The sequence below is a fragment of the Zootoca vivipara genome, chromosome 6, assembly GCF_965207765.1.
Source record: "Zootoca vivipara chromosome 6, rZooViv2.hap1.1, whole genome shotgun sequence".
NCBI lineage: Eukaryota > Metazoa > Chordata > Lepidosauria > Squamata > Lacertidae > Zootoca > Zootoca vivipara.
Window position 1 is genome coordinate 9269189 of NC_142589.1, and position 13244 is coordinate 9282432.

Here is a 13244-nt window from a genome sequence, read left to right on the forward strand (position 1 = left end):
GAATAGAATGTGCCCTTTTATTTAAAATGCATCTCTGGGTTATTTGTGGGGCATAGGAATTCTTCATATTTTTTTCCAAAATATAGTCCGGCCCCCCACAAGGTCTGAGGGACAGCGGACCGGCCCCCTGCTGAAAAAGTTTGCTGACCCCTGGCTTAGGGAGCTGGGTATGTTTAGCCTGGAGAAGAGAAGGTTAAGGGGTGATATGATAGCCATGTTCAAATATATAAAAGGATGTCATATAGAGGAGGGTGAAAGGTTGTTTTCTGCTGCTCCAGAGAAGCGGACACGGAGCAATGGATTCAAACTACAATAAAGACGGTTCCACCTAAACATTAGGAAGAACTTCCTGACAGTAAGAGCTGTTTGACAGTGGAATTTGCTGCCAAGGAGTGTGGTGGAGTCTCCTCCTTTGGAGGTCTTTAAGCAGAGGCTTGACAGCCATATGTCAAGAATGCTTTGATGGTGTTTCCTGCTTGGCAGGGGGTTGGACTGGATGGCCCTTGTGGTCTCTTCCAATTCTATGATTCTATGACACCAGCTTGGTGAAGGCTGCAATATGCTATCACAGAGAGAGCGAAGCGTCTCTTTATTTTTTGGAAAAACAACAACTTTATTTCTCAAACCAAAGTAATAAATAGGATTCTTTAAAAACAAACAAACAAGTTTTCAAGGGAGAACTCCACTCAAGGGAGGTTTGGCAGGGGAACGCTCCAGTAAGGCAGTGTCAGCTATGTGGCATCGGGCGCAGAGGTTGGCGGTTCCTCCCTGCTCCTGGGTGTGCAGTTCTGCCTGGCCGCTGACTGTGGCCATGGGTGGGAAAGTGCTGGTCTTCAAGGGATGCCACGGGTGCGAGGTTAACGAGCGGCCCGCCTGGAGCGCAGCTCACGTCCTCAGTCGCTGGGAGTCTTCATCTGCTTGCAGAAGGCGTCAAACTGCTGCTGCTCCAGCTCAGTCATCACCCTGTTGAGGGCGTAGATCTGCAGGCCCAACAAGGACAGCTCTACGGTTTTAATACTTAAAGACATTGGGCAGCAGATTAATACATGAACAATTTTAAAGCACAGCCAAGCGTCCTTCTGCAGATGCCCCCTCTCCCCCCCTCCTTTGTTACTCGCTACCTATTGAACTCCTTGTTCAGCCGTTTCCCAGGGTGAGGCTGACGTTGCATGTTGACAGCTTCTAGGAGCCGCAGGTGAGAGCTGAGTGCAAGGTGGGAACCAAAGATGCTCAAAGTACCCCAGAAGGAGCATGACATGTCCATAAGGGGCAGCTGCATATTCCTGCATTGCAGGGGGTTGGACTAGACGGACCTTGGGGACCCTTTCAACTCCATGATTCTATGCCCTCTACCAGACGTGGATAAAAAATCAATGATTAAAAAAATATATCAGATTTTAAAAAAATAAAATTGGATTTTTAAATAAAATGCTTTTGAAGCTAAAATCTTTCTGAATATAGTTTTCTATTTAAGTTTACATTATAGTCCAAAGGGTATTCATAAGGAAATAAGGATTTGTTTTAAGTTTTTCATGTGCTAAAACTCAGTCTAAGTTTTTTTTAAAAAAATTGTTTAACCACATCAGTAAACAAACACGGATGCATGTGCTATAATGTTATTGTTTTAGTTAAATAAATTGTTTAAATTGTTATAAAGGAAATGATTATTTTTCTACTTCCAATAAAGTACAGCAGAAAGGTTGTCCAAATATAAACAGTTAACTTATTAAACCTCACAATAATTTCATCATTATCGGTCTATGTATTTCTAATAGTATAACCAAATCAGTAATTTTTGATATAACAGTAAAAACTGCTCTGAAAATTTATTATTTCAAAAATGAAACCTTCAGATTTTACCAGCAAGAATGAGTCTTTCTGTAAAAAGATTTAAATCAAGTCTTACTGACAAATCCACTCTGCCCCTCCCCTAGAGCCCCATACAAACCGATAATCATTAACAACAACAACCATACAGTAGTAGCAGGGAGTTCCCCGGGTCAATTGCCGCCCTTCAATGAAGCAGACCCGGCGGAATTTCCGCCAGTCTGCTCCCTGCCTCACGAGAGCAGCGCTGACCCGAGAACATCGTCCGTACCTTATTAGCAAAGCCACACCCCTATCTTGCTTTCAAGGCGATCCCCTCCCTCCCGCTTCTCGTCAGTAATGTCTCGCGAGAGCAGCGCAAGCCCGAGAAGACCGGCCGGCCCCAATTAGCATGGCCCCGCCCACCTCGGCCCGTTGCCGTTGCTTGAGCTCCTGCTGGGCCGCGCGCTGCTTGGCCTTCTCAATGCGGCTGCTTGGACCGTCCTTGCCCTTGGGAGGCGTCCCCTGCTGCGGCAACGGGATTGGAGGCGGCGGCAGCTTCTCGCGGCGGGCCCCGCCGGGCTCCATTTTCTTCCTCCTCCCGCGAAGGAAGATGGCGGCCGAGGTAGGGACGGCGCATGCGCCGGGAGAGGAACGTAGCGGGGGCGGGACAAGAAACCCACCTTCGTGCGGGATTGGGGAGATAGCCGCTCTACCCACCCACTCCTCGTCTCTATGTTGCGGCGCTCATACGTGAGGACTGTACGCATGCGCGAGGACGGGTGCTGCGGTGATATCAGAGATAGGAAAAAGGAGAATTACACATTCCATTAGTTTGGAACGGGCATTTTCGGGCTCGCTTTGGATAAAAGCATTCTTAAATACCTCACGTTTAGAGGTGAGATATCTCCATGGAAAAATTCTTGATTTTAGCCTAGTTGTGCCCCTTCTCCCAAAAGAAAAAGGGATGCCGTTGCCGAGATTCGGTTGGCCGTCACTAGTGGCCAAGCCTTTAATGTCCTGCCCCGCGGAACTCCCTGCGACTAGACCTTTGGCAGGAACCATCCCTCTTTTGAGAACTGCATTCGTGCCGCTAGTTTAACAATGCACTGCCTGAAAGGGGGGTTTAATCTCTGGGTCGTGCATTGCAGAGGGTCGGATCCTCCTGGTCCCTTACGAATCTGTGATCTACTCGTGTTCCTTTTGCATTAATACGTAGGTTGCTGAGTTTCTCATTGTGAGTCTTTTTGAGCTTAGTTTAATAAAAATAAAAATACTGTAATAGTTTGGGCTATGTGCAAGTTGCAATATCAGTGTCGTTCCAATCTCAAGGGCCTTCTGAGGCTAGAGGTCTCTTACCACTTCTGCCTATGCAACACATTCCAGCCCCTCTTTAGGGCCGTTTCTGGCTTTCATTTGTACCTCTTTGTCATTCATCCTCATCCCATCATGGAATGGTAGATTTCGATGAGACCCCCAAGGGCCGTCTAGTCCAACCCCTTGCAACCCTTGTTGATTTGCTCCCCGTGCCAAGAAGTTTTATGGAGAACCACCATGAGGGCCCGACAACACTGAAAAGGCCATAGTGTGAAACAGAGTTCTGCCCGGGGCTGGAGGGGATCTGAGGAGACACCTCCAGAACTCCCATCATTTTTTTTATTTCATAAAATTTGCTTGGTTGGCCGCAAACCAAACCTCAGAGCAGTTTACAAACGAGATAAAATTACCAACAAGAAAAACTGACAACAGCAATTTAAAACTTTCAAAAGGTTTAAAACAGCAACAGACTTGAAACAGATTAAAACTGGCATCAACCAATAATAACAACAATTTTATTATTCATACCCGCCCATTTGGCTGGGTTTCCCAATACCAATACCCAATGCTTTTTTCTAATTAAAAAAAAAGTTTAGGGGTATTCTCATTTTGACTCAAGAAAACCACCATTTTATAGTTCAAATTAGGAAAAATTAATACAGTAAATGGACAAAAGTAGAAAGATTCATATGCTTAGGCAGGCATCCCCAAACTTCGGCCCTCCAGATGTTTTGGACTACAATTACCATCATCCCTGATCACTGGTCCTGTTAGCTAGGGATCATGGGAGTTGTAGGCGAAAACATCTGGAGGGCTGCAGTTTGGGGATGCCTGTGTTTAGGCGTATGCGTACCCATGCGTACCTCCAGAAAACAGCACCGCTGTTAGGGATTTTACACTAACCAACCCAGATTCGCATTTTGGGTGTGTGTTTAGTTTTAATGTAAATTCAGTTTTGTTTGCATCCTTCCTTTTCGTGTATGTCCTTTCTTTTCCTTTTTTAACTAGGTAGCACCAACTTTCTTACCACCTGGGTAGGATTTGGCTAGATTCCGGAAAGGGTACATCGAAGGCGTCCGCCCGATGTCCCTTGGCAGGGAGTTCCCAAGTCTTGGCTCACTAAAACCGAGTTGTCACAAACGCGGAGAAGCGATTGTGTGACATCCCTCGGGGATGGTGTGAAAACGACGGAGACCGGAATCCGGCGCCGCCTAGCGGGCCGCGCAGCCTCCATCCAGCCTGCGATCCCGGCTTGCTTTGTCCAACACGGGAAGGCGGAGCGCCGGCTCTGCTCTTCCGATCCACCTCGCCTCTTCTTCCTCCTGCTCCTCCTTTTGCAAGCCGTCGGAGACGCAGGGAGGAGCCGGAGGTAGAGAAGCAGGAGGCGGAGGTGGAGGCGGAGGCAAGACCGGCCGGCGGACGCATCTCTTCTTCCTCTCGGTCCCTTTGCGCTCCTCTCCGCCGCGGCGGCCCCTTCGCCATCTCTCCACCGGGCGCGCCGTCCAGGCGCCGAGGTTTGCGCTCCTCTCCGCCGCGGCGGCCCCCTCTCCATCTCTCCACCGGGCACGCCGTCCCCCGGAGGAGACACAAAGGGAGCCCGGAGAAGGAGCCTGGCTGCTCGGCCGGGCCGAGGCAAACCGGGGCAAGCGGTGGCCGCGGCTGGGGGCAGGTGGTGGCGCGCCATGGCGGGCGCGTCGGGCGCGTCGTGCAGCCTGAAGGACGAGCTGCTATGCTCCATCTGCCTGAGCATCTATCAGGACCCGGTGAGCTTCGGCTGCGAGCACTACTTCTGCCGCCGCTGCATCACGGAACACTGGAGCCGCCAGGAGGCGCAGGCGGCGCCGGCCCGCGACTGCCCCGAGTGCCGGCGCACGTTCGCTGAGCCGGCGCTGGCGCCCAGCCTCAAGCTGGCCAACATCGTGGAGCGCTACGCCGCCTTCCCTCTCGACGCCATCCTGCTCAGCGCGCAGCAGCGCGGCGCGTCCGCCTTCGCGTGCGCCAAGGAGCACGGCAAGGTCAAGCTCTTCTGTCTCACCGACCGCGCCGTCGTCTGCTTCTTCTGCGACGAGCCCGCCGTGCACGAGCAGCACCAGGTCACCAGCCTCGACGACGCCTTCGAGGAGCTCCAGGTGCGCAGAGGGGAGGAGGTGCCCGCTGCGCCTGGGCAGCAGAAGGAGGCCGGGATAGGGAGATGGCTGCCTGTTGTGCTTCTGGAGAGAAGAGGGTGCCTGTTGTGTCTCTGTATGAGGAGGGCATCTGTAATGTCCCTGGGGAGCTGGAAGAGATGTGCCCAGTTGTGTGCTTGCAGGAAGGTGCCTGTTGTGTCTCTGTAGGAGCTGGAGGGGAAGGGTTCCATGTCGTTTCTGTTGTGCCTAGTGCTATTTTTCTATAACTTAGAGGTGCTGGAGCTCACCGTGAACTGCTCCCTTGTTCTCTTAGAATGGCTGTGGTGCCCACCTGAGAGGTGCCGGAACAGAGTTCTTGTGATCTTGGGCTGAGGGGGGAAAAAAGCCCTGGTTGTGCCCATCTAGTCCAGCATCCTGTTCTCGCAGTGGCCTGTGGGAAAGCCACAAGCAGGAATTGAGCACAAGAGCCCTCTTCCCTCCTGCGGTTTCCAGCAACTGTGGTACTCTGAAGCATTGCTGCCTCCACCTATAGCAGCAGAGCAGAGCCATGGTGGCTAGAAGCCATCCCTCCCCTCCTCCATGAATTTGCCTAATCCTCTTTTAATGCCATCTAGGTTGGTTGTCACGACCACTGCCTCCTGAGCTGGGGAGTTCCATAGTTTAACTCTGCGCTGTGTGAATAACTGCCTCATTCTGGGAGGGTCCCTGAGCTCTGCAGCGGGAGCAGGGTATGGGTGCGAGACCCATCTGGACGAGGCCGAAGCTGCAGGCACTGCATCACCTCCTCGCCCTTCTATTTTTCAGAGGGAACTGAAGGAGCAGCTGCAGACTCTGCAGGACAGCGAGCGCGGCCACACAGAAGCCCTGGCTCTCCTAAAACGGCAGCTAGCCGAGACAAAGGTAAAGGCTGGGGTGGTGGTTTGGCCGGCCCCAAAGCTGTACCTGGGTGTTGGCAGAAGGCAGCTTCCTCTACTCCTGAGCAAAACCCATCATTGCCTATGCTGAGTTTCAGGCAGGTGACCTTCCTCATCCTAGCTGGTGCCTTTGCGGTGTGAACCTGGGACCAAGGTGTCTCCCGCTGAGCTATAACCTTCCCCTAAAGACAGAGTAATATTCTAGTCCTCATTGTTCTGAACAAAGAGCTGGCTTAATAAGAAGTTCCCTTATACTGAATCAGGCCTTTGGTCCATCTAGGTTAGCATTGCCAACACTGACCAAGCAGGGTTTTAGACCAAGCAGGGAGACAGTTCCAGCCCTGTCAGGACATGTTGCCAGGAAACGGAACCCGGGACCTTCTGCATGCTAAGCAGGTGCTTTGCCCTTGAGCTGTGGTCCTTTCCTCAAAATAATAATAATACTACAGGCTTCTAGTCCTCAAGGCCCTGAACAAATGGTGTGACTTAAGCTCTGTGGTATCTGGAGGGCCACAGATTTCCCCACTCTTGATTTTAAGTAAGTGGGGTTTAAATAAATGCCAGTTTGTCTCCCCACCCTTGAAAATTTTGACTTGTGTTCTAAGACTGCAAACCAATACTAGAGATTTTTTTCAGCTGTTTTGCTCCTGCCTTCTGCTAAAAGGAGCCATTTGAAAAACTTCCCATGCTAGTTTAAAGTCTGCTAGTTGTTGATAACAGCTGCGGAAGAGATTTTGAAGCCTCAGGTGTCTGCCTTCTCACCAAATGAATAGCCCCCTTGTTTTGTGGGGATTGGAGGGAGCTGGGAACATTGCTCAGATCCGATCGCTCCCCCCAGAGTGCAAATACTGCAGCGCTTTCGGATAAAAGGCTTGTGGTGGTGACGCTTCTCATGTTTCGACATCCAAGGCACCTTCAGTAACAATCACTTGGGTGCTAAGCATACAAGGGGGGTTTCTTACAGTGAGACAGACCATTGGAGACCACCAGGCTCAGCATTGTCTTGCAGGAAAGGCTGTAACTCATTGGCAGAGCAACTGTGTCACATGTGCAAGGCACCTGGTTCAATCCCCAAAGACATCTTTGCGAGACCGCTGCCTGAAAAACTGGAAAGCCTCTGCCAGTCAGAGTAGGCAGCACTGAGCTAGTTGGGCCAATGGTCTGGATACGTCACCTGCCTGTGTCTGCAGCAAGGGGTTTGGGAACCTGCAGCTCTCCTGATGTTACAGACGCATAGAATTGGGGAGCTGGAAGGGACTCCCAAGGGTCAACCAGTCCAACCCCCTGCAATGCAGGAATAACGGCCAAGGAATCCCCGGCAGGTGGCCACATTGCTGGACTCCAGTTCCCAAGAGCCTCTACCACTGTGGCCAGTGTTCAGGGATGCTGGGAGTTGTAGTTCCGGAATATCTGGAGGACCCCACCTGATCCTCATCCCTGATTGACCGTGACTTTCTACCCAGGGGTTTGAGATGGAGAGGACGTCCCAGTTTTACCTGAAGGTGCTGCTGAGGATTGAAGCTGGGGCCTTCTGCAAATGGAGCCGGGCATCTACCGCTGACCTACAGCCCTTCTTTTAAGGCCGGGGTGGGGAACCTGTGTCTCTCCAGATGTTCCTGGATTCGAACTCACAACAGCCAGCATGGGCAGTGGTCAGGGATGAAGGGAGTTGAAGGAGGCTGTCCACATCTGGGGGGCCCAGGGTTTCCCAGCCCTTCATTAAAAGCCTCATTATAACAATACCAATTTATAATACAATTACTAATATCAATCATTTAAATACCAAATTATATAATTTAAATAAAGTGGTGGCCCCCACATGCTAGAATTGATGATTTTCTTTATTTCTGCATTCCAAAATCTTACTGATTTCAGTTACATTCCAGTCATAATAATAATCCCTTATACAACAGCTGCAATATTTTGTGTCAACACAATATTTGTGTTGATACATTAAATGATTTATGAAACTACAAGTGAGAATCTCAAAACTATATCCTTGTTCTTCCTGTGTGTGACATTTGTTCCGTCCAGGGTGTTTCTTCCTGTCCTTGTAAAATGGGATATATATACTGTATTTCCCCGATTGTTGCTGTGATCTGTCATGCCTTGGGCAGAGCTGGTATCCCATTGTTGTTCCAGAGATTTCTCCCTTCCTCAGTCCCGTGCTTCGTTATTTTGCAACTTTAAAGTTAAAGCCACACCTCTCTTCAAAATGGGAGGTCTCTTTTCCCACCCCTCCTAGACTGCTTTAAACAAGTCACAAGATCTGCAAGATCTCCATCTTCGCACAACAATCCTGCAGGGTGGTATGGAGACGATCGCGGGTCTTCGTCATGGGGAAGCCAAGCTCTGCCCGTGACTTGCCTGCATCTCATTCTCTCCACGCAGTCCTCCGCCAAGAGCCTGCGGGCCACGATCGGGGAGGCGTTTGAGAGGCTGCACCGCCTCCTCCGCGAGCGCCAGAAGGCCATGTTGGAGGAGCTGGAGGCAGACACGGCCCGGACTCTGACAGACATCGAGCAGAAGATCCAGCGCTACAGCCAGCAGCTCCGCAAAGTGCAGGAGGGCAGCCAGATCCTCCAGGAGCGGCTGGCCGAGGCGGACAAGCACTCCTTCCTGGCTGGCATTGCGTCCTTGTCCGAGAGGTAGGCCGAGTTGTGTGGGCGACTGACAGCAGGGGAAGTTTAATAATAATAATAATAAATTTTTATTTATACCCCGCCCTCCCCAGTCAAAAACCGGGCTCAGGGTGGCTCACACCAACAAAACCACAATAAAACATAAAAACAATTAATTAAAATACAGATTAAAATACAGTATTAAAATTTAAAATGCAGCCTCATTTCAAGTAGTCCATAAATCCAGGCCATGAGGGAGGAAAACACGGGGGTCAGGCTAAGTCCAACCCAAAGGCCAGCCGGAACAGCTCTGTCTTGCAGGCCCTGTGGAAAGATGACAAATCCCGCAGGGCCCTGGTCTCCTGGGAAAGAGCGTTCCACCAAGTTGGGGCCAATACTGAAAAGGCCCTGGCTCTAGTAGAGGCCAATCTAGCCACCTATGGCTTGGGATCTCCAGAGTATTGTTGTTTGTGGACCTTAAGGTCCTCCGCGGGGCATACCAGGAGAGGCGGTCCCGTAGGTACGAGGGTCCCAAGCCGCATAGGGCTTTAAAGGTCAAAACCAGCACCTTAAACCTGATCCTGTACACCGGGAGCCAGTGCAGCTGGTAAAGCACTGGATGAATGTGATCCCGCGGCCGGGACCCCGTAAGGAGCCTCACTGTGGCATTCTGCACCCGCTGGAGTTTCTGGGTCAGCTTTAAGGGCAGCCCCGCGTAGAGCGAGTTACAATAATCAAGCCTGGAGGTGACCGTCGCATGGATCACTGTGGCCAGATCAGGGCGAGAGAGGTAAGGGACCAACTGCTTAATACGGCGGAGATGGAAAAATGCCACCTTTCCTGTGGATGCAACCTGCGCCTCCATGGAAAGGGAGGAGTCGAAGGTTACACCCAAACTCTTGACAGAAGGCGCTGGCACGAATTGAGCCCCTGCAAGAGATGGGAGCTTGGGAGCCCAGGGTTAGAGCAGCCTTCCCCAGCTAATTCTTGTTGGGTTGTGTCAAACTAAACATCACTCAGAAACGCAGGGAGGGGGCTGCTGGACCAGGCCAGCTTCCTGTTCTCACAGGGGCCAGGCAGATGCTTCAGTAGGAGACCTGCAAGCCGGACATCAGTAAAAGAGCAACTCTTGTGTTCCTTCATTCTTTCAACTTGATGCTCATTCATTGTTCGTTGTTGTTCAGTCGTTTAGTCGTGTCCGACTCTTCGTGACCCCATGGATTTTCCATGGAGTTTTCTTGGCAGGGATACTGGAGTGGCTTGCCAGTTCCTTCTCCAGGTGGATCACGTTTAGTCAAAACTCTCCACTATGACCTGTCCATCTTGGGTGGCCCTGCATGGCATAGCTCATAGCTTCTCTGAGTTATTCAAGCCCCTTCGCCACGACAAGGCATTGATCCATGAAGCTCATTCATAGCTATACAAAAATACAAACCCATTGCAAAGTATCTCTTTTTTTATATAATATACTAAGATAAAACAGCTACTTTTTTAATGCTATATTAAGATAAACAGTCTAAAAAAGAGACAAAAGCCAGAAAGAAAAGACAAGTAAAAAGAGAAAGGGAGAAGGGAAAGAAAGGAAAAACTAAAGATGTGTTTTCCAGCACCTGTCATTCAGAGGCATCACTGCCTCTGGCCACCGTGTCTAGCAAACATCAAGTAGACCCATTGAAAGTGTGTGCCACCCACATGCTCCTTGCTCACCCTGGTTCTCTTCCTCCTCACAAGGCTCAAGGGCAAGATCCACGAAACGAACCTCACGTACGAGGACTTCCCCACCTCCAAGTATATGGGGCCCTTGCAGTACACTATCTGGAAATCTCTTTTTCAGGACATCCACCCAGGTGAGTGAATGTGTTTGCTTCATTTCTGAATTGCTTCCTGCAAAAATATCCCGATTTTAACAGTGAACGGCCGCAACAAAAATCAGCATTATATGACAGTTGCAAATCTGAGGCAGGTGTAGACTGGGATAAAAGGTCTCCCCTTCAAAGGTTTGTTGGGAAAGGAAGGTTCTTAGTGTTGGTGCTAGGGGGAAAATAGGTATAAAAGTAGAATGGCCACAATCCACGTTTGGTGAGAGAACCCCAGAAGAGATTTAAAATCACAAAGCACGCAGCAAAGTAAAGCATGGAAATACAGGTTGTTAAGACTGTTGAAATATGCCCTTGTGAGTTTCAGAACTCCCCTCACATCTAAAAAGACCACATTTGGGAAATTAAAAAATGGTATGCTTACAAACTCTCCAAAGGTCACATTCATTTGCTATTCCATACAGCATTCAGAAAAAGTTGCAGAGGCAGTAAAACTTGACTTAGTTACAGTGGCGAAAGTTCCTAAATTATTGGTATAGGAACTCAAGAAAGGCTTATTGGGGCCAGGTGGTCTGAGCTTGGAGAAACCAGCTCAGACCTCTTTACACGCTGAGTTTCTCAGGTTTGACTGGGTGGGGAGGGGAGGAAAGTCTTGACTTCCTAGTCCCTCCCAAGGTGAGCTAAGCCTGGCAGGACAGCTTACTTTATGGTCTTAACCCCTTCATGCATTAAATAGACTTAAGCATGTTGGTGATATGAGGCTGGTTATCCCATACTTAGCAGACACCAGAAAGGAAATAAGAGATGCTGTCTGGCAGCATCTACATTCTGCAGCTCCCTGTCCTTTGACACCAGGCAGGCCCCTTCGCTGCAATTGGTGTTTGCTGAAAAATAAATTTGTTTAGGCAAATGCCTACCCTGACCTTAGGTTTTCTGCTGATTTTATCTTTCCAATGTTTTAAAGGGTTGTTTGGTATTAATATGTTATCAAACAGGTTTTCATTTCTAAAGAAATAATAAAGTGATGTGAAGAAGAAAAGAAAAATAAAAAGGCCCAAAAAATGTTGTTTCTACTGTTAGATTTATTGTTTTCTTCTCTTCATAAACTGCTTTGGGGGTTCCCCCCTTCCCTCCCACAACCAAGCAGTGTAGATACAAAATGAATAAACAGCAACATCTTTCTCCTTGCAGTGCCTGCCACACTCACGCTGGACCCCTCCACGGCCCACCAGCGCCTCATCCTCTCCGACGACTGCACCATTGTGGCCTACGGCAACCTGCACCCACAGCCGCTGCAGGACTCCCCCAAGCGCTTTGACGTGGAGGTCTCGGTGCTGGGCTCGGAGGCCTTTGGTGGCGGGGTGCACTACTGGGAGGTGGTGGTCTCGGAGAAGACGCAGTGGATGATCGGCCTGGCGCACGAGGCCGTCACGCGCAAGGGCAGCATCCAGATCCAGCCCAGCCGCGGTTTCTACTGCATCGTCATGCATGACGGCAACCAGTACAGCGCTTGCACAGAGCCCTGGACCCGGCTGAACGTCAAGAGCAAGCTGGAGAAGGTGGGCGTCTTCTTGGACTACGACCGTGGCCTCCTGATCTTCTACAACGCCGATGACATGTCCTGGCTCTACACGTTCCGGGAGCGCTTCCCGGGCAAGCTCTGCTCCTACTTCAGCCCGGGGCAGAGCCACGCCAACGGGAAGAATGTGCAGCCGCTGCGGATCAACACCGTCCGCATTTAAGGGCTGCCGACGGGGTGGGGGGAACCGTCAGCGGCACGGCATTGACTGTCGTGAGCTGTGGTGCCTGCTTTGCAGGGGGTTGGACTAGATGACTCCTGGGGGTCCCTCCCAACTCTACCATTCTATGGTTCTGTTCTTCACCGGCAGAACACTGCGTGACAGGGGTGAACACGCAGGGTTCCTTGCTTGAGCTCCCGGAAGAGTGGGGCTTTTCAATTAGGAACAGAAAACTGGTGCGAGGTCCCCCAGGGGAGGGGAGTCGGGATTCTTGCTTGTGGCGTTTCTGGGTGCTGCCCCTCAACGCAGCTTGGTGGGCGGCTGGCGATGATGCAGTGAGGTGGGCCGTGGGCAAGCTGAGGAACAAGGTGCTTTTGTGAGGGAACAAAGCGCCAAACTTTTCTATGCCGGCAAAGTCCGCATGGCGCAGATTCCAGGCCCACGGGCAGGTGCATGTACCTCGCGGCCCCCACTGTCGGCTGGTTTAAGTGGCAACGGGTTTTCCTTTTATGTCTGTATGGACTTTTATTAGTTGGTCTGATTTCCTGTTTGGGGAGACTGGGAGGAAAATTGTGGCCGGGGAGCACAGGGGAGGGGGAGGAAAGAAAGAAACGGTGAAATAAATGGAACGTTTGGACCCCAAACTTTGCTGGGTGTTTTGTGGGGCTGGTGTTGTTGTTGTTTGCAGTGTCAGGCTAGGACTAGGGGGACCTGGGTTCAAATCTGTGCTCTGTTCTCTTCCCCAGCCATGGGGCAATCATAATCTCTCAGCGCGAGGGTTGTTGTGAGATGGGAGAGTCTTGGGATGAATGCTGCCCTGAGATCCTCGAAGCTGCCTTGGAGCGAGTCGGACCACTGAACCAGCCGGCCCAGTATTGCCACTGGTTCCCCACCCCCCTGCATT

General features: G+C 50.7%; 2 protein-coding genes across 2 annotated transcripts; one reads left to right on the forward strand and one right to left on the reverse strand.

The window, feature by feature from the left end:
• Positions 1–588: 588 nt before the first annotated feature.
• SVBP (small vasohibin binding protein) lies at positions 589–2416 on the reverse strand. Its single transcript, XM_035120710.3, has 2 exons — positions 2233–2416; positions 589–980 (listed from the first exon to the last, which is right to left on the reverse strand). Exons 1-2 carry the CDS (start codon positions 2392–2394, stop codon positions 894–896), a joined length of 249 nt encoding a protein of 82 aa, XP_034976601.1. The 5' UTR covers positions 2395–2416; the 3' UTR covers positions 589–893.
• A 1151-nt stretch (positions 2417–3567) lies between these two features.
• TRIM62 (tripartite motif containing 62) lies at positions 3568–12935 on the forward strand. The gene is made up of 5 exons (XM_060276268.2): positions 3568–5252; positions 6054–6149; positions 8555–8811; positions 10516–10631; positions 11793–12935. The coding sequence occupies exons 1-5, from the start codon at positions 4806–4808 to the stop codon at positions 12341–12343; spliced, it is 1467 nt and encodes a 488-aa protein (XP_060132251.1). The 5' UTR covers positions 3568–4805; the 3' UTR covers positions 12344–12935.
• Positions 12936–13244: the final 309 nt, after the last annotated feature.

Bases quoted from the DNA above. Each gene is read 5' to 3' on its own strand.
- SVBP (XM_035120710.3), bottom strand. From the start codon at position 2,394: ATGGAGCCCGGCGGGGCCCGCCGCGAGAAGCTGCCGCCGCCTCCAATC. The intron at 981-2,232 runs GTGGGCGGGGCC...TTGGGCCTGCAG, and splicing joins AGCAACGGCAACGGGCCGAG to ATCTACGCCCTCAACAGGGT.
- TRIM62 (XM_060276268.2), top strand. From the start codon at position 4,806: ATGGCGGGCGCGTCGGGCGCGTCGTGCAGCCTGAAGGACGAGCTGCTA. The intron at 8,812-10,515 runs GTAGGCCGAGTT...CCTCCTCACAAG, and splicing joins ATTGCGTCCTTGTCCGAGAG to GCTCAAGGGCAAGATCCACG. The intron at 10,632-11,792 runs GTGAGTGAATGT...TTCTCCTTGCAG, and splicing joins TTTTCAGGACATCCACCCAG to TGCCTGCCACACTCACGCTG.